Source organism: Danio rerio, chromosome 4 (assembly GCF_052040795.2).
Source record: "Danio rerio strain M-AB ecotype USA chromosome 4, GRCz13ab, whole genome shotgun sequence".
NCBI lineage: Eukaryota > Metazoa > Chordata > Actinopteri > Cypriniformes > Danionidae > Danio > Danio rerio.
Window position 1 is genome coordinate 78764658 of NC_141024.2, and position 23497 is coordinate 78788154.

General features: G+C 39.2%; 2 protein-coding genes, 1 long non-coding RNA gene and 4 other non-coding genes across 12 annotated transcripts in view; 1 reads left to right on the forward strand and 6 right to left on the reverse strand.

Moving 5' to 3' along the window:
• Window positions 1-23497, reverse strand: part of LOC100535035 (uncharacterized) — a 304770-nt gene that overhangs the window by 243957 nt on the left and 37316 nt on the right. The gene's annotated exons all lie outside the window — the stretch shown is intronic.
• Window positions 1-23497, reverse strand: part of LOC137489462 (uncharacterized) — a 243166-nt gene that overhangs the window by 100355 nt on the left and 119314 nt on the right. Inside the window, exon 3 of one of the 5 annotated variants that reach the window (XM_087248739.1) lies at window positions 17834-20361. The exons of the other annotated variants lie outside the window; for them this stretch is intronic. Within the exon in view, the coding sequence (XP_087104865.1) occupies window positions 19190-20361 (1172 nt within the window). The 3' untranslated portion in view covers window positions 17834-19189. Of the gene's footprint in view, window positions 1-17833; window positions 20362-23497 lie in introns of those variants that run through there. 5 annotated transcript variants of the gene reach the window in all.
• LOC101883981 (uncharacterized) lies at window positions 3652-4574 on the forward strand. The gene is made up of 4 exons (XR_015483761.1): window positions 3652-3736; window positions 4203-4263; window positions 4365-4415; window positions 4491-4574. It is a non-coding gene; the product is annotated as an uncharacterized LOC101883981 (long non-coding RNA).
• Window positions 7842-7914, reverse strand: trnak-cuu (transfer RNA lysine (anticodon CUU)). Its single transcript has one exon. It is a non-coding gene; the product is annotated as a tRNA-Lys (tRNA).
• On the reverse strand, window positions 8084-8157 carry trnan-guu (transfer RNA asparagine (anticodon GUU)). Its single transcript has one exon. It is a non-coding gene; the product is annotated as a tRNA-Asn (tRNA).
• trnan-guu (transfer RNA asparagine (anticodon GUU)) lies at window positions 11044-11117 on the reverse strand. The gene has a single exon. It is a non-coding gene; the product is annotated as a tRNA-Asn (tRNA).
• On the reverse strand, window positions 13763-13835 carry trnat-cgu (transfer RNA threonine (anticodon CGU)). The gene has a single exon. It is a non-coding gene; the product is annotated as a tRNA-Thr (tRNA).

A 23497-nucleotide genomic window follows, 5' to 3' on the forward strand; every position in this document is an offset into this window, starting at 1 on the left:
ATGGCAATGATTTCTAGAAGTTGTTCAGAATATCTTGGACAATAACACTGCTCTATGGTGTAAATTGCACTCAAAGAGACATCAATAATCAGCATATGAACCTCAATAATGGTGACAACAAACAAAATTAACAGTTTAACTCACAAACAGGCAACTGAAAGTCTAAACATAAACAACAGCAGAATCAAACACAAATAAAGAAAACTGTTAGACCATTATACAACATTTATTTATACCGCAATGCATGCTGGGATATTTGTACCGTGCCACTCCCAGCATGCATTGCAGCATGAAACATTTGAGATGTTACCATTGTTGACATACAAGGTCAGATTCATGAGGTCTGAGTGTGTATTTGTCATAACTGAACTGTTTTTGTATGTTATTTCTTAACTGTTAAGTAATTACGGAGGTATCTTTTCTGTTTCCACTTCTCATTAATTAAATTAATACCTGCAACTAAGCACAAAATCTATTGCATGTGGCCCTTCTTCCAGATTTATAACAAAACATTTATCAGAACTTACTTCAGACAAATAGATTTCTCTATTTATTGACTTCCCAACTTTATTGCTATAGTACAAACATTTTGTAAACTCTGCATTACAGCAGTTGGAAAGTCTTCTTAAATGTGGCCAAGGGTGAAGAGCCCAACTAAATCAGCCCCTCACTCCATTACGGTGACACAAAAAACACCTTAATTTCTGTTGGATCTCAATGAGAATAGTATGGAAGTCAAATCAGTCAGTAATAAGTGTGTGTCTGCTGTTGTTTGTGGAGTTGTTTAATGATCCTCTGCTGAGACTGAAGCTGTTTTATTTTATTTTATTTAATGCTGTAACTCACGTCACTGTTTGTATTTCTTGTTTATTTTCTTCAGTAATTGTGATTATTAACAGCAGGTGTTCATCAGTGTCTGAATTCACTCATTAGTGTTCATTAAAACTGTCAGGTGAACTATATTAGTTAACTAGTGTATGAAATAGTGAACAAGGACACAAAGTGTGATTTCAAACACAGACTTCAAAACATCAAATCTGTACTCTGTTAGCTCACAGTTTTCTGCAGTTGGTTACTTTCTCGAAAACAAAAATGTTACCCAGAAAGCACTGTTTTTAACAGAATATTACTGTTTTAGTGAAAAAACATTATTTTGCCGTAGAATCTGACCGTTTTTTAACAGCAATTTTTTACAGTGCATTCACAAAAGCATATATAAGATACTCTGTGACAAAACCTTTTTTAACACAGTGAAGCTATCACATACTGTCCATTTTTTGCTACTTTTGGCCTTAGAAGATTTTTGTATCTTGAAGAAGATGTTTGTACATTAATCACAAATAACTTTAAACTCATTTGTGTTAATTCCAGGTGCTGTGAAATGTTATGTACAAGCTGCAGAGGCAATCAGGTGTGAATAAAGTGCCATATATCTGATCCAGTCCTCCAGCATCTTTTTTGCTTCAAATAGTCTTATACACTAAAATCATTATAGAATTGGTCTTTTGTTGCTAATAATTGATTTATACTATCTGAAATATAACATTCTATTATAAAGCTTTATCTCTTAACCAGGAGGAGGAGGGAAAATGCACTCACTCACTCAATGCAGTCAAATCAATGCGCAAAAAACACAACACATTAAAGGTTACCAAGACATATCTCACAACAAGAGAGATCTGTTATGGTACAGGCACAAATCAAGCGACACAATCAGAAACTTCCACACCACAGCACAGCAGCTTCAAAGGTAGGCTCATATATATATATATATATATATATATATATATATATATATATATATATATATATATATATATATATAGATAATTTATTCATTTTCTTGTTGGCTTAGTCCCTTTATTAATCTGGGGTCGCCACAGCTGAATGAACCGCCAACTTATCCAGCAAGTTTTTACACAGCGGATACCCTTCCAGCCGCAACCCATCTCTGGGAAACATCCACATACACACACTCATACACTACGGACAATTTAGCCTACCCAATTCACCTGTCCCGCATGTCTTTGGACTGTGGGGGAAACCGTAGTACCCAGAGGAAAGCCACGCGAACGCAGGGAGTACATGCAAACTCCACACAGAAACGCCTGTTGCTATTCATATATATAGCAGCTGGGCATAGTTAATCTGAAAGCAAGTTGGGCCGCGGTCACACTAGAGTTTGTTCTTGCAAAATTCTTTCGTACAGCGCTGCAAAAAAGTGCGGGATAAAACAATATGATTAGACGTTACTAAAAGCGACTGATTGCTCCATATAGCTCATGTTTTGAACTTCTATTGGTCTCTTGCACTCACGTGATGCGATTTCAAGCTTTGGTCTTACCTTTGTAGAGTCCACTATTAAATCTGTCATGCAGCTATATATTTATAATTAGAAAATAATTACGTCACAAGTTAAATTATTGTATAGGCAGTTTATACAGGGTGATTCAATGACAAGAGTTCACTTTCATATCTACACAATGCAGAACTTTTAATGTGATTAACCTGCTCCACCTACACCAACTACAGCATTTCTCAGATTTCTTTTTCACTATTGTGTAATTACAGCGGTGGACATCACACACTGTAAGCCCGGACAGGTTGATTGAACTTAAAAAAATTATGGAAACTCGCTGCCCTAAAAAAGCTAATTTCGTCTTGTTGAAAAAACAAAACTTTTGAAGTTTATTGTATTTAAGTTTTCAAATGCATTTAATTAAATATTTAGTTGACTGAAATAAAGGTTTTTAGTACAACACTATTGAAATCTTTGATCTAATTATTATGTGTTATTTTCAAATTTTGATGCTTTAATGTACTCTAAGGACCACTGACAGCACTGCCAGAAAATATTGTGACTTTACAAACGACCGCTGCATCACCAGGCATAACATCAGTCACATCTCCTCTGTCATCAATACCAATTACAGAAAAAAACAGCTTGTGAACCTACCACTCTTCTGAATTTTTTGGAACCTACTAAGCCTTGGAAGAGGGACTGGGATCCATTACAAGAGAAACTGGTGAACAATTACCATTACATACAAACGCACACACAAACACACACACACACACACACACACACACACACACACACACACACACACACATATTTATTGTTATTATTATTACAGCTTGATTATGTGCTGGACCGAAATCGCCCTGGCAGTGAAATAATTGTGAAGGAGAGGCAAGTGTGCCTTATTCGAGAAGAATTTTGGAGCCTTGGATTGTTGAGGGACATGGACTCCCATGTAAGCAGTCTGTTTTTTTATTATAACTTTTTTTTTATTAAAAACATTGACTTATCAAAGTATTTATTGCAGATTGAAAACGCCTGCATGAAGCTTATTTGTGAAATGGCTCGACAAATTGTATGTACTATAAAACATAATATTTATATAGATTGTTTTAACTTGATCCAAATAAAAAAAAAACAATTTCTAAACTGTGTGAAAATGTTCATGTCATTGTCAACAGTTTCTTTTTATTCATGTAGGGCAAGGACATATACATTGAGGACTTTTATGTTTCCCTGTGTGGAAAGAAACTCCTAACAACATTGTTACTGGATTACTGGTGCATGTATGTACTGTATTTACTGTGTGAGAAGTACAACCTAAATAAACAACATAACTGTCCTGATCAATTTCAGGAAGATGCAGACTTGAAAGACCTGTTAGCCTTTCCAGCATGGACAAATGCCAATGGACCAGACCACTTTGTTGTCTGTGTAAGAATATATTAAAATGTCTAGTGCATACATTAATTGGTATTGCAATGTGTGTGTTTCTAAAATAAAACACTGAAAAATCTTGGAAAAAGCAATAATGTTCAAATGAAATATTTTTACACCTTTAACATTGTAGATAATGATGCCGCTTCGAAGAGAGATGGTGTTTTTAGACTCTCTGTACGCAGAGCATGAATCATGATTTGGAGATGAGGAATACAGGGCAATTTTTAGGTCTATCAATAAACTAAGACGTTTCAGCCTTTATGTGATATATGGCTACGTTCCTATAGCCATTTCTATTTATTTCCTAACCGTGTATTATAGTTCTGTCACTTTTGGCTACGTTCCTATAGCCGTTTCTTGAACCTCTGGCTATGTTCATCTAGCCTTTTTTATGCATGGTGTTCTAGAGTTGAGGTGAGCTGTAATTGTTAGTATTACTACTAATATGTTTTGTTTACAGGAAAATTGCTTACCAAGTGGATCATGGGACATGGTCTGAAAAGACTGGATATGATTTTCCAGTGAGGAATCAACTTAAAAAAAATTATTATTTGGCTTTTACAACAATTAAATATTTTGTACATTATTCTAAAATAAAATTGATTTGCTTTGCCTATTTTAGGCTTTGCCACGTCAGACAAGAGGGAATGATTGTGGTGTTTTTGTACTCATGGTAAGATATAAATTAATTTAATTGATTTAAAGATTTTGTAAACATTGTAAATGACTGTGGCTTCTCTCTTTTCAGTACACCCTCTCAATGGTGTGTGGCATTGGGTTTCAATTCCAGGAGGTATTATTTTATTATTTATGTAACTTTATTTTGTTGGTGCTTTTCTTAATCATAGCTAAAATGTAACTATTTTAGTGTATATTATCTTGCTTTCTTCTAAGCAACATATCTTTTAAAAAAAGGGGCATGGTTATTGCAAGCACACCCAACATCATGTATTAACAAAAACATGTTGGTTAACTGTCAGACTAAACAGTCTTTCTTTCAGATGGATATGCCTATCATCCGTCAGTGGTGGTGCCTTCTACTCATAGAACAATTTTAAATTGATGGGTATGTCAGTATTTATTTATTTTTCTTGTAAATCTGTAAAATTCAAAATTTATATTGTGTCAATACAACAACTTGTAACATGAATAACAAAACATACTTAAAATCTCTCTTACCGGTGACCAGTATGTCACCGACTCGGTCCCAGTAACTCCCCTCGCTGGCCAGCAGAGGCCACCATCTCCGGACTTTTAGCATTACGTCATCCATCTACACCGATTGCGCATACACCTGATTGGAATCTGGCTAATGACCCACGTACCTATTATAAGCCACACTAAATTACTCGTTCAAGGCGAAGTCTTGTTTAGCCCCGGCCAGCATTTCTGAGCATTATCTCCAGCCTGATCTCCTGTGCACGACTCCAGCCTGTCTCTTACTTTGCTTCGCCTTCTGCCTGCCCACGACCCACGCTTGTTATACGGACTCTGACTCTCTCTCTGCCTGCCCACGAACCACGCCTGTTATACGGACTCTGATCCTTGCTGCCTGCCTTGACCCAAGCCTGCATAATGGATCCTGGTTCTCGCTCACTCCCTTCCACTCATGCCTGGTAACTCACTCTGTGTCTGTTCATCATCAGTCTTGATACCCATACTACTACTGTGGATGTGTGTGTGTGTGCACTCCGGTGCATATTGTGTGTTTGAGTGAAGTTGTGATTAATAAATACTGCATAATGGATCCCTCCGTGTCAGTCTCCTCGTTACACAGTAATTATGGATTTTGTCTTGTCTTGTTATTAAAAGCTATGGGCACAGATTTGCTTTCTGGACTGAGGAGGCAAGAAGTGTCTTGGATGGAAAGATTCTGCTCCTTTTTAGGGTGAAAAGAAAAACCACATCCAATCTTCCGGCACATGTCCAAGCAGTTCAAGATCGGGAAAGGAATGACAAAAGATTAGTGGACTTGATTATCACATCAAAATCAGCAGAGCAGCATTTGGTGGTATAGATGGTTCCACTTTAAATTACTCCTCTAGACCAGTGGTTCTCAAAGTGGGGGTCGGGACCCCCCGAGGGGTCGCGGGGCAATGAAGGGGGGTTTCCTGGTGATTTCCAAAAATCTATTTATTTTTATTAAACCATAAGAATTAACATATTTTATCCATAACCATACTGAAAATAAAAATAGTCGTTTATAGTTAATATATACTATATAGTAGCTTATAGTTACTAGTTCTATTGGATTGCGACCCCATGGGTAATTACATTATATTAAAGGCAGCAATAGCGTCAGATGCATTTTGATTTTATAACATCAGGTTATACTTTCTGGCACATTTAAAGCACTGACACAAATTTAATTGGTGTGTCTGCGTCATTGCTTGCAAGGTTTCTGTATTTATAACCACCTCAGAGGATATTGGGGGTCGCGAGTCACTGGCATTGTTATTTTGGGGGTCGCGGGCTGAAAAGTTTGGGAACCCCTGCTCTAGACTCTGAGTATGGTTGACTTAAATATAGTCAGGTGACAATTTAACTATTATTTGCCAAATATAATTAATTACTTGTGCATTTACATATGAAATATAATTTCCTTCTATGGCCCAAAGGATATACTCGGTGGGAAAAGGTCAAATTGGTTTCCACTAAAACCCCGTTCTCAAGTGGCTGTCTACATTGAGAATGAGCAGTCCCAGTCAATCATTTGTGACTACATCAGAGGGATTCTTAATAAAACCAAAACACAGCTGACCTTCAATGATGAGGTGGAGTTCATTTGTGGATGTCTCCTCCCAGAGGTAATCACAAAACATGTATGTACATGAGCATGCTTATGTTCTGCAGTGTGTGTTTTATTTTATTAATTGGTTTATCTGTATGTTTGTACAGGCCATAACTCATGGCATTTCCGAGTTACAAGGCTTGTCTTGGCAGGAGGCTGAAGATGTCTTCCTCCAGGGCCCCATTTATCACGCAAGGTATGTTTACATTTTTTTTTGTACAAAAGCTGTTAAGTTTTTATGTTAAACACAATTTCTGACAACAGCATTTATTTTTTTTAGTGAAGTTGAGGAATTTAACAGAAGAATTGCTCGAGAAATGAAAAATCTTCCTAACAAGAATGTAAAGCATTTTATTTTATTTTATATGTAATAAATACATTATTAATCCAAGTATTGTTTTTCACAATTTTTCTCTGCATTTTTTACAGCTCGATGACTTGTAGGACCTCATGAAAATTTATAAAAAAATAAAGTTTGGTGTGAGAAAATTACTCCGAGTACTATCATTTATTCTGTGAATAATAAGATAATGTTCATTCCCTCAACTCAATACTAAAGAGTTTGATAAATCCTTAATGATTTAAAAACAAAAAACAACAACAAAAACAATAAATGACTGAAAATATTTAAGTAACTGAACAATATCTATTTACAAATACAGTTAATTAAAATACAACAGACTTAATGCATTAAATCATAATCTAGTATGTTTAATATTTTATATAATAATGTATTCAATCATAGTGCAATATTTTATAGTAGAAAAATAGTGTAATTTACAATTTATAAATCAATGAATTCAGGTTAGGCAATTTTTCCAACAGCAGGTGGCACTGTCTGAGAAAACGATAGGTCTGGAAGTGCTGGTCTGAGCGAGTAGGTCTGAGCATGCGGTTGGGTCTCGGGGCCTGCAGCTTCATAATGTTGCCACAGAGACTTAGGGAATGGTCACCTACAGTGGTAGAAACGCGGAACTTTGTCTAGACACTGTTAACAGTGATACCTTCCCTACCCGTGACAATGTTCTGCTAAATCCTGATTTCATCTTGTAACGCTGGACAGAATGTGGCCCAGGATCTTTGTCCAGTGCACGTGTTAGCAGTTGCAAGGCAGCAAAATGATTGATCCGTCCCTGGGTGGGCTTGAACCACCAACCTTTCAGTTAACAGCCAAACGCGCTAACCGATTGTGCCACAGAGACTTAGTGAAAAGTCACCTACAGTGGTAGAAACGTGGAACTTTGTCTCAAAAGGTCTGCTATATAAACCCTAATGTAAGTTTGCTGAGAGAGAGAAAAGTAACAGAAACGCCCAACGTGGGGCTCGAACCCACGACCCTGAGATTAAGAGTCTCATGCTCTACCGACTGAGCTAGCCAGGCGGATGAGGAGTCCCCACTAGAACTAGACACTGTTAACAGTAATACCTTCCCTACCCGTGACAATCTTCTGCTAAATCCTGATTTCATCTTGTAACGCTGGACAGAATGTGGCCCAGGATATATGCCCAGTGCACGTGTTAGCAGTTGCAAGGCAGCAAAATGCCTAATTTGTCCCTGGGTGGGCTTGAACCACCAACCTTTCAGTTAACAGCCGAACGCGCTAACCGATTGCGCCACAGAGACTTAGGGAAAGGTCACCTACAGTGGTAGAAACGCGGAACTTTGTCTCAAAGTCTGCTACATGAACCCTAATGTAAGTTTGCTGGGAGAGAGAGAGAAAAATAACAGGAACGCCCAACGTGGGATTCGAACCCACGACCATGACATTAAGAGTCTCATGCTCTACCGACTGAGGTAGGCGGGCTGATGAGATGAACTTTTAAGAGCTAAACACTGTTTACAGTAATACCTTCCCTACCCGTGACAATGTTCTGCTAAATCCTGATTTCGTCTTGTAACGCTGGGCAGAATGTGGCCCAGGATCTATGTCCAGTGCACGTGTTAGCAGTTACAAGGCAGCAAAATGCTTGATCCGTCCTTGGGTGGGCTTGAACCACCAACCTTTCAATTAACAGCCTAACGCACTAACCGATTGCGCCACAGAGACTTAGTGAAAGGTCACCTACAGTGGTAAAAACGCGGAACTTTGTCTCAAAAGGTCTGCTATATGAACCCTAATGATAGTTTGCTGAGAGAAAGAGAGGTAACAGAAACGCCCAATGTGGGGCTCTAACCCACGACACTGAGATTAGGAGTCTCATGCTCTATCGACTAAGCTAGCGGGAATGATGAGAAGCTCTTTTAGGAACCAGAAACCGTTTACAGTAATACCTTCCCTACCCGTGACAATCTTCTGCTAAATCCTGATTTCATCTTGTAACGCTGGACAGAATGTGGCCCAGGATCTATGTCCAGTGCACGTGTTAGCAGTTGCAAGGCAGCAAAATGCCTAATTCGTCCCTGGGTGGGCTTGAACCACCAACCTTTCAGTTAACAGCCGAACGGGCTCACCAATTGCACCACAGAGACTTAGTGAAAGGTCACCTACAGTGGTAGAAACGCGGAACTTTGTCTCAAAAGGTCTGCTATATAAACCCTAATGATAGTTTGCTGAGAGAAAAAGAGGTAACAGAAACGCCCAATGTGGGGCTCTAACCCACGACACAGAGATTAAGAGTCTCAAGCTTTATCGACTGAGCTAGCCGGGCTGATGAAAAGCTCTTCTAGGAGCTAGAAACCGTTTACAGTAATACCTTCCCTACCCGTGACAATGTTCCGCTAAATCCTGATTTCATCTTGTAACGCTGGACAGAATGTGGCCCAGGATATATGCCCAGTGCACGGTTTAGCAGTTGCAAGGCAGGAAAATGCCTAATTCGTCCTTGGGTGGGCTTCAACCACCAACCTTTCAGTTAACAGCCAAACGCGCTAACCGATTGCACCACAGAGACTTAGTGAAAGGTCACCTACAGTGGTAGAAAGTCAGAACTTTGTCTCAAAAGGTCTGCTATATGAACCCTAATGTAAGTTCGCTAAGAGAGAGAAAAGTAACAGAAACGTCGAACGAGGGGCTCGAACCCACAACCCTGACAATAAGAGTCTCATGCTCTACCGACTGAGCTAACCAGGCGAATAAGGAGTCACCACTAGAACTAGACACTGTTAACAGTAATACCTTCCCTACCCGTGACAATCTTCTGCTTAATCCTGATTTCATCTTGTAACGCTGGACAGAATGTGGCCCAGGATCTATGTCCAGTGCACGTGTTAGCAGTTACAAGGCAGCAAAATGCTTGATCCGTCCCTGGGTAGGCTTGAACCACCAACCTTTCAATTAACAGCCTAACCCACTAACCGATTGCGCCACAGAGACTTAGTGAAAGGTCACCTACAGTGGTAGAAACGCGGAACTTTGTCTCAAAAGGTCTGCTATATGAACCCTAATGATAGTTTGCTGAGAGAAAGAGAGGTAACAGAAACGCCCAATGTGGGGCTCTAACCCACGACACTGAGATTAGGAGTCTCATGCTCTATCGACTGAGCTAGCGGGGATGATGAGAAGCTCTTTTAGGAACCAGAAACCGTTTACAGTAATACCTTCCCTACCCGTGACAATCTTCTGCTAAATCCTGATTTCATCTTGTAACGCTGGACAGAATGTGGCCCAGGATCTATGTCCAGTGCACGTGTTAACAGTTGCAAGGCAGCAAAATGCCTAATTCGTCCCTGGGTGGGCTTGAACCACCAACCTTTCAGTTAACAGCCGAACGGGCTCACCAATTGCACCACAGAGACTTAGTGAAAGGTCACCTACAGTGGTAGAAACGCGGAACTTTGTCTCAAAAGGTCTGCTATATGAACCCTAATGATAGTTTGCTGAGAGAAAAAGAGGTAACAGAAACGCCCAATGTGGGGCTCTAACCCACGACGCTGAGATTAAGAGTCTCAAGCTTTATCGACTGAGCTAGCCGGGCTGATGAAAAGCTCTTCTAGGAGCTAGAAACCGTTTACAGTAATACCTTCCCTACCCGTGACAATGTTCTGCTAAATCCTGATTTCATCTTGTAACGCTGGACAGAATGTGGCCCAGGATATATGCCCAGTGCACGGTTTAGCAGTTGCAAGGCAGGAAAATGCCTAATTCGTCCTTGGGTGGGCTTCAACCACCAACCTTTCAGTTAAAAGCCAAACGCGCTAACCGATTGCGCCACAGAGACTTAGTGAAAGGTCACCTACAGTGGTAGAAAGTCAGAACTTTGTCTCAAAAGGTCTGCTATATGAACCCTAATGTAAGTTCGCTAAGAGAGAGAGAGAAAAGTAACAGAAACGCCGAACGAGGGGCTCGAACCCACGACCCTGACATTAAGAGTCTCATGCTCTACCGACTGAGCTATCCAGGCGAATAAGGAGTCACCACTAGAACTAGACACTGTTAACAGTAATACCTTCCCTACCCGTGACAATCTTCTGCTAAATCCTGATTTCATCTTGTAACGCTGGACAGAATGTGGCCCAGGATCTATGTCCAGTGCACGTGTTAGCAGTTGCAAGGCAGCAAAATGCCTAATTCGTCCCTGGGTGGGCTTGAACCACCAACCTTTCAGTTAACAGCCGAACGCGCTAACCGATTGCGCCACAGAGACTTACTGAAAGGTCACCTACAGTGGTAGAAACGCGGAACTTTGTCTCAAAGTCTGCTACATGAACCCTAATGTAAGTTTGCTGGGAGAGAGAGAGAAAAGTAACAGAAACACCCAACGTGGGGCTCGAACCCACGACCCTGAGATTAAGAGTCTCATGCTCTACCGACTGAGCTAGCCGGGCTGATGAGAAGCTCTTTTAGGAACCAGAAACCCTTTACAGTAATACCTTCCCTACCCATGACAATCTTCTGCTAAATCCTGATTTCATCTTGTAAAGCTGGACAGAATGTGGCCCAGGATCTATGTCCAGTGCACGTGTTAGCAGTTGCAAGGCAGCAAAATGCCTAATTCGTCCCTGGGTGGGCTTGAACCACCAACCTTTCAGTTAACAGCCGAACGCGCTAACCGATTGCGGCACAGAGACTTAGTGAAAGGTCACCTACAGTGGTAGAAACGCGGAACTTTGTCTCAAAAGGTCTGCTATATGAACCCTAATGATAGTTTGCTGAGAGAATGAGGGGTAAAAGAAACGCCCAATGTGGGGCTCTAACCCACGACGCTGAGATTAAGAGTCTCATGCTCTATCGACTGAGCTAGTGGGGATGATGAGAAGCTCTTTAGGAACCAGAAACAGTTTACAGTAATACCTTCCTACCCGTGACAATGTTCTGCTAAATCCTGATTTCATCTTGTAACGCTGGACAGAATGTGGCCCAGGATCTATGTCCAGTGCACGTGTTAGCAGTTGCAAGGCAGCAAAACGCCTAATTCGTACCTGGGTGGGCTTGATCCACCAACCTTTCAGTTAACAGCCGAACGCGCTAACCGATTGCGCCACAGAGACTTAGTGAAAGGTCACCTACAGTGGTAGAAACGCGTAACATTGTCTCAAAGTCTGCTACACGAACCCTAATGTAAGTTTGCCGGGAGAGAGAGAGAAAAGTAACAGGAACGCCCAACGTGGGGCTCGAATCCACGACCCTGAGATTAAGAGTCTCATGCTTTATCGACTGAGCTAGCGGGGCTGATGAAAAGCTCATTTAGGAGCTAGAAAACGTTTACAGTAATACCTTCCCTACCCGTGACAATGTTCTGCTAAATCCTGATTTCATCTTGCAACGCTGGACAGAATGTGGCCCAGGATATATGCCCAGTGCACGGTTTAGCAGTTGCAAGGCAGCAAAATGCTTAATTCGTCCCTGGGTGGGCTTTAACCACCAACCTTTCAGTTAACAGCCAAACGCGCTAACCGATTGCACCACAGAGACTTAGTGAAAGGTCACCTACAGTGGTAGAAAGTCAGAACTTTGTCTCAAAAGGTCTGCTACATGAACCCTAATGTAAGTTTGCTGGGAGAGAGAGAGAAAAGTAACAGAAACACCCAACGTGGGGCTCGAACCCACGACCCTGAGATTAAGAGTCTCATGCTCTACCGACTGAGCTAGCCGGGCTGATGAGAAGCTCTTTTAGGAACCAGAAACCCTTTACAGTAATACCTTCCCTACCCATGACAATCTTCTGCTAAATCCTGATTTCATCTTGTAAAGCTGGACAGAATGTGGCCCAGGATCTATGTCCAGTGCACGTGTTAGCAGTTGCAAGGCAGCAAAATGCCTAATTCGTCCCTGGGTGGGCTTGAACCACCAACCTTTCAGTTAACAGCCGAACGCGCTAACCGATTGCAGCACAGAGACTTAGTGAAAGGTCACCTACAGTGGTAGAAACGCGGAACTTTGTCTCAAAAGGTCTGCTATATGAACCCTAATGATAGTTTGCTGAGAGAATGAGGGGTAAAAGAAACGCCCAATGTGGGGCTCTAACCCACGACGCTGAGATTAAGAGTCTCATGCTCTATCGACTGAGCTAGTGGGGATGATGAGAAGCTCTTTAGGAACCAGAAACAGTTTACAGTAATACCTTCCTACCCGTGACAATGTTCTGCTAAATCCTGATTTCATCTTGTAACGCTGGACAGAATGTGGGCCAGGATCTATGTCCAGTGCACGTGTTAGCAGTTGCAAGGCAGCAAAACGCCTAATTCGTACCTGGGTGGGCTTGATCCACCAACCTTTCAGTTAACAGCCGAACGCGCTAACCGATTGCGCCACAGAGACTTAGTGAAAGGTCACCTACAGTGGTAGAAACGCGTAACATTGTCTCAAAGTCTGCTACACGAACCCTAATGTAAGTTTGCCGGGAGAGAGAGAGAAAAGTAACAGGAACGCCCAACGTGGGGCTCAAATCCACGACCCTGAGATTAAGAGTCTCATACTCTATCGACTGAGCTAGCCAGGCTGATGAGAAGCTCTTTTAGGAACCAGAAACCGTTTACAGTAATACCTTCCTACCCGTGACAATCTTCTGCTAAATCCTGATTTCATCTTGTAACGCTGGACAGAATGTGGCCCAGGATCTATGTCCAGTGCACGTGTTAGCAGTTGCAAGGCAGCAAAATACCTAATTTGTCCCTGGGTGGGATTGAACCACCAACCTTTCAGTTAACAGCCAAACGCGCTAACCGATTGCACCACAGAGACTTAGTGAAAGGTCACCTACAGTGGTAGAAACGCGGAACTTTGTCTCAAAGTCTGCTACACAAACGCTAATGTAAGTTTGCCGGGAGAGAGAGAGAAAAGTAACAGTAACGCCGAACGTGGGGCTCGAACCCACCACCCTGACATTACGAGTCTCATGCTCTAGCGACTGAGCTAGCCGGGCTGCTGAGAAGCCCTTTTAGGAACCAGAAACCGTTTACAGTAATACCTTCCCTACCCGTGACAATATTCTGCTAAATCCTGATTTCATCTTGTAACGCTGGACAGAATGTGGCCCAGGATCTATGTCCAGTGCACATGTTAGCAGTTGCAAGGCAGCAAAATTCCTAATTCGTCCCTGGGTGGGCTTGAACCACCAACCTTTCAGCTAACAGCCAAACGCGCTAACCGATTGCACCACAGAGACTTACTGAAAGGTCACCTACAGTGGTAGAAACGCGGAACTTTGTCTCAAAGTCTGCTATATGAACCCTAATGATAGTTTGCTGAGAGTAAGAGAGGTAACAGAAACGCCCAATGTGGGGCTCTAACCCACGACGCTGAGATTAAGAGTCTCATGCTCTATCGACTGAGCTAGCGGGGATGATGAGAAGCTCTTTTAGGAACCAGAAATCGTTTACAGTAATACCTTCCCTACCCGTGACAATCTTCTGCTAAATCCTGATTTCATCTTGTAATGCTGGACAGAATGTGGCCCAGGATCTATGTCCAGTGCACGTGTTAGCAGGTACAAGGCAGCAAAATGCTTGATCCGTCCCTGGGTGGGCTTGAACCACCAACCTTTCAGTTAACAGCCGATCGCGCTAACCGATTGCGCCACAGAGACTTAGTGAAAGGTCACCTACAGTGGTAGAAACGCGGAACTTTGTCTTAAAAGGTCTGCTATACGATCGCTAATGTAAATTTGCTGAGATAGAGAGAGAAAATAACAGAAACGCCCAACGTGGGGCTCGAACCCACGACCCTGACATTAAGAGTCTCATGCTCTACCGACTAAACTAGCCAGGCGGATGAGGAGTCCCCACTGGAACTAGACACTGTTAACAGTAATACCTTCCTTACCCGTGACAATGTTCTACTAAATCCTGATTTCATCTTGTAACGCTGGACAAAATGTGGCCCAGGATATATGCCCAGTGCACATGTTAGCAGTTGCAAGGCAGCAAAGTGCGTAATTCGTCAGTGGGTGGGCTCGAATCACTAACTTTTGGGTCATTATATCTTGTTTAATACCCATTTTATTCATTTATACTATTCATTTTATTTATTTACTCATTTATATTAATATGCGAATATGTCTCAATAAATAATTAAAATTTTGTTAATTAGTTGAGTGCTATAGGTCTTACAAAAGCCTCTTAAAACTCTTAACTGTACATAAGCTCATTGATCTCTCCATTTTTCTTCTTAAAATAGATCTCTAGTAATTCATCTTAATCGCTCAACTATTTTTTTTTTCAATTATTACAATGCAGTCTTTTGGTATTGCTTTTTTCAACTCATGACATTGTCTTTGTAATTTTGCTTTAACAACTCTTTTATAACCATCCTCCACAATTACTTTTAATGGTACAAATCCTTTTATTACTTCATATAATACATCTTTAACTTGTCTTAATCCTCCGTCCCACCATTCCTTAAAATATAAAACATTTCCTTCACTTAAAATTGTTGAATTCAGTAAAAGTGGTTGTTCTAGAATCTGCGCCCTTGCTTTTGGTATAATCAACACATTTTCTAAAAATCCCCCTCATGATTCTAAGACCTCAACATAAAATTTTGGCAGACCTGCTATCATCCGTTTCTTCATCTTCATCAATAAAACATTACATCCCATATTAAAATGTCCACATTTCTTCAAATAATAATCCAACACACTTTTCCAAATCACACCCATTTTCCCTTCCAAAAATCTTTGAATAATCTTAATTGTTAATGTTTTCATTTTTAAAAAACTATCCAAAAGTCCCAGACCTCCTTCTTTTACCTCCCCAATCAAAGTATAATAAGCAATCTTGGCTCTTCCATTTCCCCAAAAAAAACTTTAAAACTACATCATTTATTTTTTCATAGTATACTTCAGGCAACGCAGTTACACTTAACACATACCAGACCTTTGACAACATTAAAGCATTTAAGATGAATACTTTCCTTTTAACGTCAAATTTCTAGCTTTCCAAAATCTCAGTCTTTTCTTAATTCCATTTAAAACTCACTCCCAATTTAAAATATCTGCTTCATTAGAATCCATCCCTACCCAAATTCCCAACATTTTTGTATGTTCCTTTTCTTCTTTAAAGGGTATATGTTGTGTTATTTCTTTTACTATTCCCACCCTCATGCATAAACTTTTTCCAACATTAACCTTAGCTCCTGATGCTTTACAATATCGCTCTAAAATCTCCAACGATGTAGTATCATCAGCGTATTGATACACAGCTTCTCTGTTGTCATTGTTTTCTATTTGTATCCCTTTAATGCTTCTATCTGATTTTATTGCCAATCCCAGTGGCTCAGCTTCCACTGTGTATAATAAAGCAGTCAATGGACATCCTTGCCTTATTGATCTAGTTGGTTGAAGACATTCTGTTAAAAAAAAAAAAACATTTAATACAAGTTAAAATATCTGTATAAAAAAAAATTGAATCCATTTTCTAAAATTTTCCCCAAAACCAAACTCCTTAAGAACTGCAAATAAAAAATCATGCTCTACCCTGTCAAAAGCCTTCTCCAAATCTAAACCTATTAAAACACCCCCTTTCTCTTTTTCTTGCATATAGTAGACAATTTAGCTTACCCAATTCACCTGTACCGCATGTTTTTTCGATTGTGGGGAAAACCAGAGCACCCAGAGGAAACCCACGCGAACACTGGGAGAACATGCAAACTCCACACAGAAATGCCAACTGACCAGGGCACAGTACTGTGTGTGTGTGTGTGTATGTATGTATACATATATTGCATAAACTTTTCTAATATATTTATTTTTGTTTTATTATTAAATTAATTTGTAGTTATTTACTTTTTTTACGGTAAATAAAATTGTCATTACTATACGCAGTTTTTTCCTATATTTGTGTCTGCCTATTATTGTAATTGTATTACTTCTTGCTTGTTTATGCATGTAAAGCCTACTTGGTTTGCATATTTTTTGAACATTTAATAAAAATAAATAAATTAATAAAAATATAAAAATTAGATGTAGTATATAATCCCAAATCTTATTTTTTTAAAAAGTTGGTGGTATGGAGTTTCTTTTAAAATGTGACTTTCAGATTCATAAACTCATATTAGGCTAAAAAAAATCTCCTCTTTCAGTTTTTATTTGCCCACTTAATAATGCTGGTAAGTAATAGTCATTTATATATATATATATATATATATATATATATATATATATATATATATATATATATATATATATATATATATATATATATATATATATAAAAACACACACAGTATATATACAGTTGAAGTCAGAATTATTAGCCCCTCATGTTTTTTTTTTTTTTATATATTTCCTAAATTATGTAAAAAATAGCAAGAAAATCTTCACAGTATGTCTGATAATATTTTTTTCTTCTGGAGAAAGTCTTATTTGTTTTATTTCAGCTAGAATAAAAGCAGTTTTTTATTCTAAACTTTATATTTAAACCATTTTAAAGACAAAACCATTAGCCCTTTAAGCTATTTTTTCCCCGATAGTCTACAGAACAAACCATCCTTATACAATTACTTGTCTAATTTACTGTCATCATGTCAAACATAAAATAAATCAGTTATTAGAGATTAGTTATTAAAACTATTATGTTTAAAAATGTGCCGAAAAAATCTCATCTCCATTATACAGAAAATTTTTATTTTTTTTTTACTTGTTCAAACTACTTAATTAAAATGTGCTGAAATAACACAATTATTGAGATTTCATTGGGACAACTTAATGTTCAGTCGACATACATTTTTTAAAAGTGTTAAGTTAACTTAATTTGTGTTGTGACAACATGAAAGAATCGTGTGGAACCCTGCACAAATATGGTGATCGGTTCTTAATAAGTTGAAGCACATTTCAGATTTTGCTGTATTTGGCTTAACCGTTCTTGGGTGGCTCGCCAATGTATAGATGACTAATGCATAAAATAAGTAAGCTGACCAAAGTTCTTAAAGGGAGAAGACTTTATTGAAGACAATATTAACAATGTTAGTTGATGTTAACTTGTCCATCTTCAAGTAACTTAAACCAAAGTACAGTCTGTGAGACACTGATGAAACCCCCCTGGAGATTACCCAACTGCTTTGGATGGGTCACATCTCTTGAGTTCCTGTAGGTTATTTGGTTCACACCTTACCAGAAGCAGATACTTGTTGCATATGAAACAAGCCAATACAATATATCAACATATAGAGTTATTTTGCCTTCTTGCAGCCCGATAGCAACTCTCACAACCTGGTACTGGGCTGTGACCCCTGATCTACACTACAAAACAGCTGGCAAAATCTTCACCCCTCTTCAGTTGAGTTTAAATTTTCAGGTGTTCAAAGGGTTTCATTATCAGTAACTTGATATGCATTCAAGAGTTCACACTTGTTTGGCATGCTGTCCCGGGAGAGACCTAAGCTCATAAGATCCTCAAGCCCTGGGCTCCCTCCCGTTAGCAGGACGAGAGGGGAGTGTGAGCTCAGGTAGATCGGCTAAAGGGAGATATAAGGCTTACTAAGAGCTCGACTATGGTGCCAATTTAATGTTCAGTTTACTTAGGTTGTGTGTTTTTGGACTGTGGGAAAAAACCAGGGGAAATCCACGCGAGCACAGGGAGAATGAGCAAACTGCACAAAAAGTCAACTGGTTAGCAGCGACTTTAACCTGCGACATTCTTACTGTGAGGCAACATTGCTAACCACTGGCTAATCATTGGCTGCTGTGTTGCCCAATCTAGAAAGGAGGGGGAGTAAGGGTGGGAGAGGGATTCTTCAAGACAAGGATAACTGAGTTAAGCTACGGTCACACTGGGCTTTTCCTCCCATAGACTTCCATTCATATGCACGCGAATGCGTCAGACTAGAAACAGGGTCATGCGTCAAGTTTCGCCGGTTGCTGAGGTGCAAAATTCATGCTTGGTGAACTCTGACCTGCGAAATCGCATCACTTGACTGCGTGAGACCAATCGAGGACCAAAACATGACCTCTCTGGACAGAAATTTAAACCATGGAGCAATTGCTCACTTTTTTAATTTCTGAAAATCTTGTTTGATCCCGCCCCTTTTAACAGCACCGTATGACAGAATTTCACAATCTCAAAGTCTAGTGTGACCGCAGCTTTGTGTTCTGGTTATCTATAGTGATTCAGGAATCATCTGATTGGTGAATCATGTTTTAGCTAATGCTGGACCAGCTGTGGACAATCATAGCACATGATCCTCTCAAAAGTAGTTTATAAATAAACCATGTCAATGAACAGCCAAACTACATGAACAAGCTGCCGTTTTGAATATACCCGTGTTTGTGTGGACAAGGCCTCAATGTTGAGGACTCTGCTCTGCATTGTGAAGCTTCATGTGAGTGTTGAGGCTTCTTTTACTTTTAAAGCCCTTTCCACACTTACAGCATCTAAAACGATCTTCTCTTGAGTGAATCTTCATGTGGTTCTTAATGGAGTCTTTGCGTGTGAGACTCTTTCCACACTGATCACATGTGAACACTATGGTTCCAGTGTGACCATTTATGTGGTTCTTAAGGCTAAATTTGGTTGTGAAGCTCTTTCCACACTGAGCACATGCAAACGGCTTCTCTCCAGTGTGAGTTCTCATATGGTGATTGAGTGTGCTTTTATGTGCAAAACTTTTACCACACTCTGTGCATGTGTAAGGCTTCTCTCCAGTGTGAATCCTCATGTGGATGTAAAGGTCTTGTTTTTGACCAAAACTCTTTCCACACTGTTCGCAGGTGTAAGGTTTCTCTCTAGTGTGAACTCTCATGTGAGCAATCAGGTTCGGCTTTTTACTGAAACTCTTTCTACACTGTTTACAGCTGAAAGGCTTCTCTCCAGTATGAGTTCTCATGTGCACTGCCAAGTTTCTTGCATGACGGAAGCTTTTTCCACACTGTTGGCATGTGCAAGACCTCTCTCCAGTGTGAATTCTCATGTGGATTTTAAAGTTTTGTTTTTGACTAAAACTCTTTCCACACTGTTCGCAGGTGTAAGGTTTCTCCCCTGTGTGAACTCTCATGTGAACATCAAGGTTTGACTTTTGACTAAAACTCTTTCCACACTGTTTACAGCTGAAAGGCTTCTCTCCAGTGTGAATTCTCATGTGTGCTGCAAAGTGTCCAGCATGATAAAAGCTTTTTCCACACTGTTGGCATGTGTACGACCTCTCTCTAGTGTGAATTCTCATGTGGGCTTTAAAGCCTTGTATTTGACCAAAACTCTTTCCACACTGTTCGCAGGTGTAAGGTTGCTCCCTAGTGTGAACTCTCATGTGAACATCAAGCTTTGGCTTTTGACTGAAACTCTTTCTACACTGTTTACAGCTGAAATTACACCCCAATTTGGATTTCCGAGGTCTTTCATTTAAGGAAGTCTTTTTAGTCAGTGTGGGTTTTTCATCAGTCATTATTTCTTGGGGTTGCTCAAACTGCTGTTTCTCATCTATTTCATTCTGTTGATGAGTCTGTTCTTTCATCAGATCTATAAAAAAAAAAAACAAAGTTAGCTTTAATATGAAGGCTCAAAGCGACAAGCAAGAAATGGATGTTTTCACCCAAATATTAAAATGACCTTACCATTTACTCTCCGTCATGTGGTTTTAAACTTTCCTTTATTGTGGAACACAGTAAGCCAGTAGCGTTTTTTTTTAAATATCTTCTTTTGTGTTTAACATGATCAAGAAACTCATAAAGGTTTAAAACCACACGAGGGAGAGTAAATGGTGAGGCTATTTTCATTTCTGCATTAACTATCCCTTTAAAAGTTTCCTACAATTACCCATTTTTTACAAGATGTAAAATAAGTCTTTGGTGTTCCCAGAATGTATCTGAGGTTTCAGCTCAAAATCAGATCATATACACTGTAGAATATTTAATTTTGGGGGTCAGAGGAAAAGCAAGCTCTTTTTGTGCCTGTGGCCTTAAATGCAAATAACCAAATGCACCCGCTCTAGATTACACGTGTTGTTTCCTCAATTGAGACAAATCCTGCATGTCCATAGCAATTTTGCATAATTCACGCTTATACTTGCAAGTTTGCATTATTGTATAAAACTTATGCAAATTCTTAATGCCACATTTACTTTAAGCTGGAGTGATGAGGAGATGGCAAGATGACATACTTTGTTACTTGTTTTTTATTTATTTGTACTTTTGTCTTTGTGCATGTCCTGAGGCTTAGCTGAAGACCTACTTGGTGACATTGTATATACCCGACAAGATGCAGAAATGCTATCTAAAAAGGTTACTTGCGGTTTGTCTAATCAGGGACAGTGACAACGTAAATATACAAAATAATATTGATAACCGAGGGTTTACGAATTTGAACTGTCTGTTAATGAACACCCAGGATTATTTTTTAACCCCAGGTATAGCATGAGCAGTGTGGAAGGTGACTACAGATAACCCAGAATTTATCCAGGGTTAGAATGACCCAGGGTTAACAATTTGAAGTGTGAAAAGCCCTAAGAATACTCAGCATCAGTACAATGACAAACAGTGACAATTGTCAATCATGTCATGATGACCTGGGGCCTGTTTCAGTAAGGAGGTTCAAGTTGATTTACCGAGAGATTAAATACTCAGAGTTTTCAATTTCAGAAAAACATTTGAGCTACAAAAGTCTTTCAGTCAAGAGCAGTGAGGGATTATCTCCTTTTGTTGTTTGATTAATGCTAAAAACAGTCGGCAGCAGGAATATTGCCCGCTGTCACTTTAAGAATAGTGCGGCTCTAATATGGTTTTTCTTTCACTTGTCTTTAGATTCTCAACTTGTTGTTTATTACACAAATAAGGGTTAATATGAATATTCACTAAACACAGCACTCTGACCCAAATTGGCATGTATTTGACCATTAAAGCGCTCAGATTAAGATGGCGTTAAATGTGTGTTCTATATGATGGAATAATCGTTTATCTCGATTAATGGTTTTTCATAATAATTAGAAGCCAAAATCGAAATTGAAACCAAATTTTTGATTAATTGCACAGCCCTATCAAGTGGTAGAGGTTGATATGACATTTAGAATGTAAGCAGGACTAAAAAATCTTTTTAGAACTAGTAATAATCCCATTAATCCAGTTACAATACATGTCCGTCAAAGGTTAGTGAATTTAAGGTAATTATTCATCAAGAAAGGACAAGCCATTCTGCGACGTGACTTTGTTCTTTGTGTAACTGAAATGTAGGCAATAGCTTACATCCATCTTATTCCATCCAAAACAGCGAATTAAATTTATGTGCAAAACTGGGATGTCACAAAAAAGATGTGCGAATAAAGCAGTGTTTCCATTCAGTGAATCAAAGAGAACAAAATAGTCTCTTCCTGATTAACAGGCCCCAAATATAAACAGTAAAAACAGAATTTCCTGCAGTAGAAGAAGCTACATGAATCTTTTCTTTATTTAATAAATGACTTTCACCTCAGAAAATAATGCTGGCACAAAATGAACACGTGTTGGCGTTTGAAGCAATGAGATGCAGAGAACAGACACTCTCGACACGCTCTGAAGGTCATTAATAATATAATAACATGAATACTGAAACGATTCAGGTGTTTTAGAATGACCAAAACAACATTTCAGATGTTTATACAGCCTGCTGGTTTGTCTATTCACACACATTTTCATCATTATATGATCTCTTGTAACAAACCCTTTTAAACAAACCAATTTTATGCTCAAAGCCTATCCAAAAAGCACATAAAAATAGGTGGCTGAATATGTAAGGCTAAGTGAGAAATATCGCTTTATCTTTTAAAAAGGGGAGGAGACCGACAGAAAACTCAGAGACAGGCTCTCTTGCTCTGCAAACAAGTGTGTTCATGACTATACATACAAAGAAAAACAATAAAATAAGAAAATATGACTTTGCTACAACAAGCAGCATTAGGCATGGGCCAGTATAAGATTCTGACAGTATGATAACCTTGAATAAAAAATATCACAGTTTTATGGTACTGTGATTACTCCTCTAAAATATATTCTTTTAAATGTCTCGGTAAAAAAAAAAAAAAAAAAAAAAAAACACTTTTTCCTCTTTGAACACAAAACATTTTCTTTTGAGAAACTTTTAAAGTATTTTGGAGCAGTAAACATGTCAGGGTAAATCATTCAATTGAATACTTGACTTCTGTTGTCTTCATTTGTTTTATAAACACAGATTTCTTTACAATTTAAAATGGCATCTTTGGAGATCTTTTCTGCTGGAGATACTGTTGTCCTGAAAATCTTAAAACAAAATGTAAAAAAAAAACAAAAACTTACATATAGCAATGAACGGTACAGCAGAAAATATTGGCAGTTTTAAACCTCGACTTTTTTCAAACTGCGTTATACCTTAAAAACGGTTATCGTCCCATGCCTCAGCAGCATAACATTGTTTTTAGGATCTAAAAAAAATTCTTTAATAAACGTCAAGAGCAAAAAGATTCCAATGGCGACGCCTGCTGGTACGTGAAGAATATGGTCAATACTAGGGTTGGGCATCTAAGCTATAATGCCGATCCGATACGCATCTCGATACAAAGAATACGATCCGATATATTAGCGATACATTTGTGACATATTGCGATGCAACATGATACGATTTACACCCATATCACGATACAATGCGATAA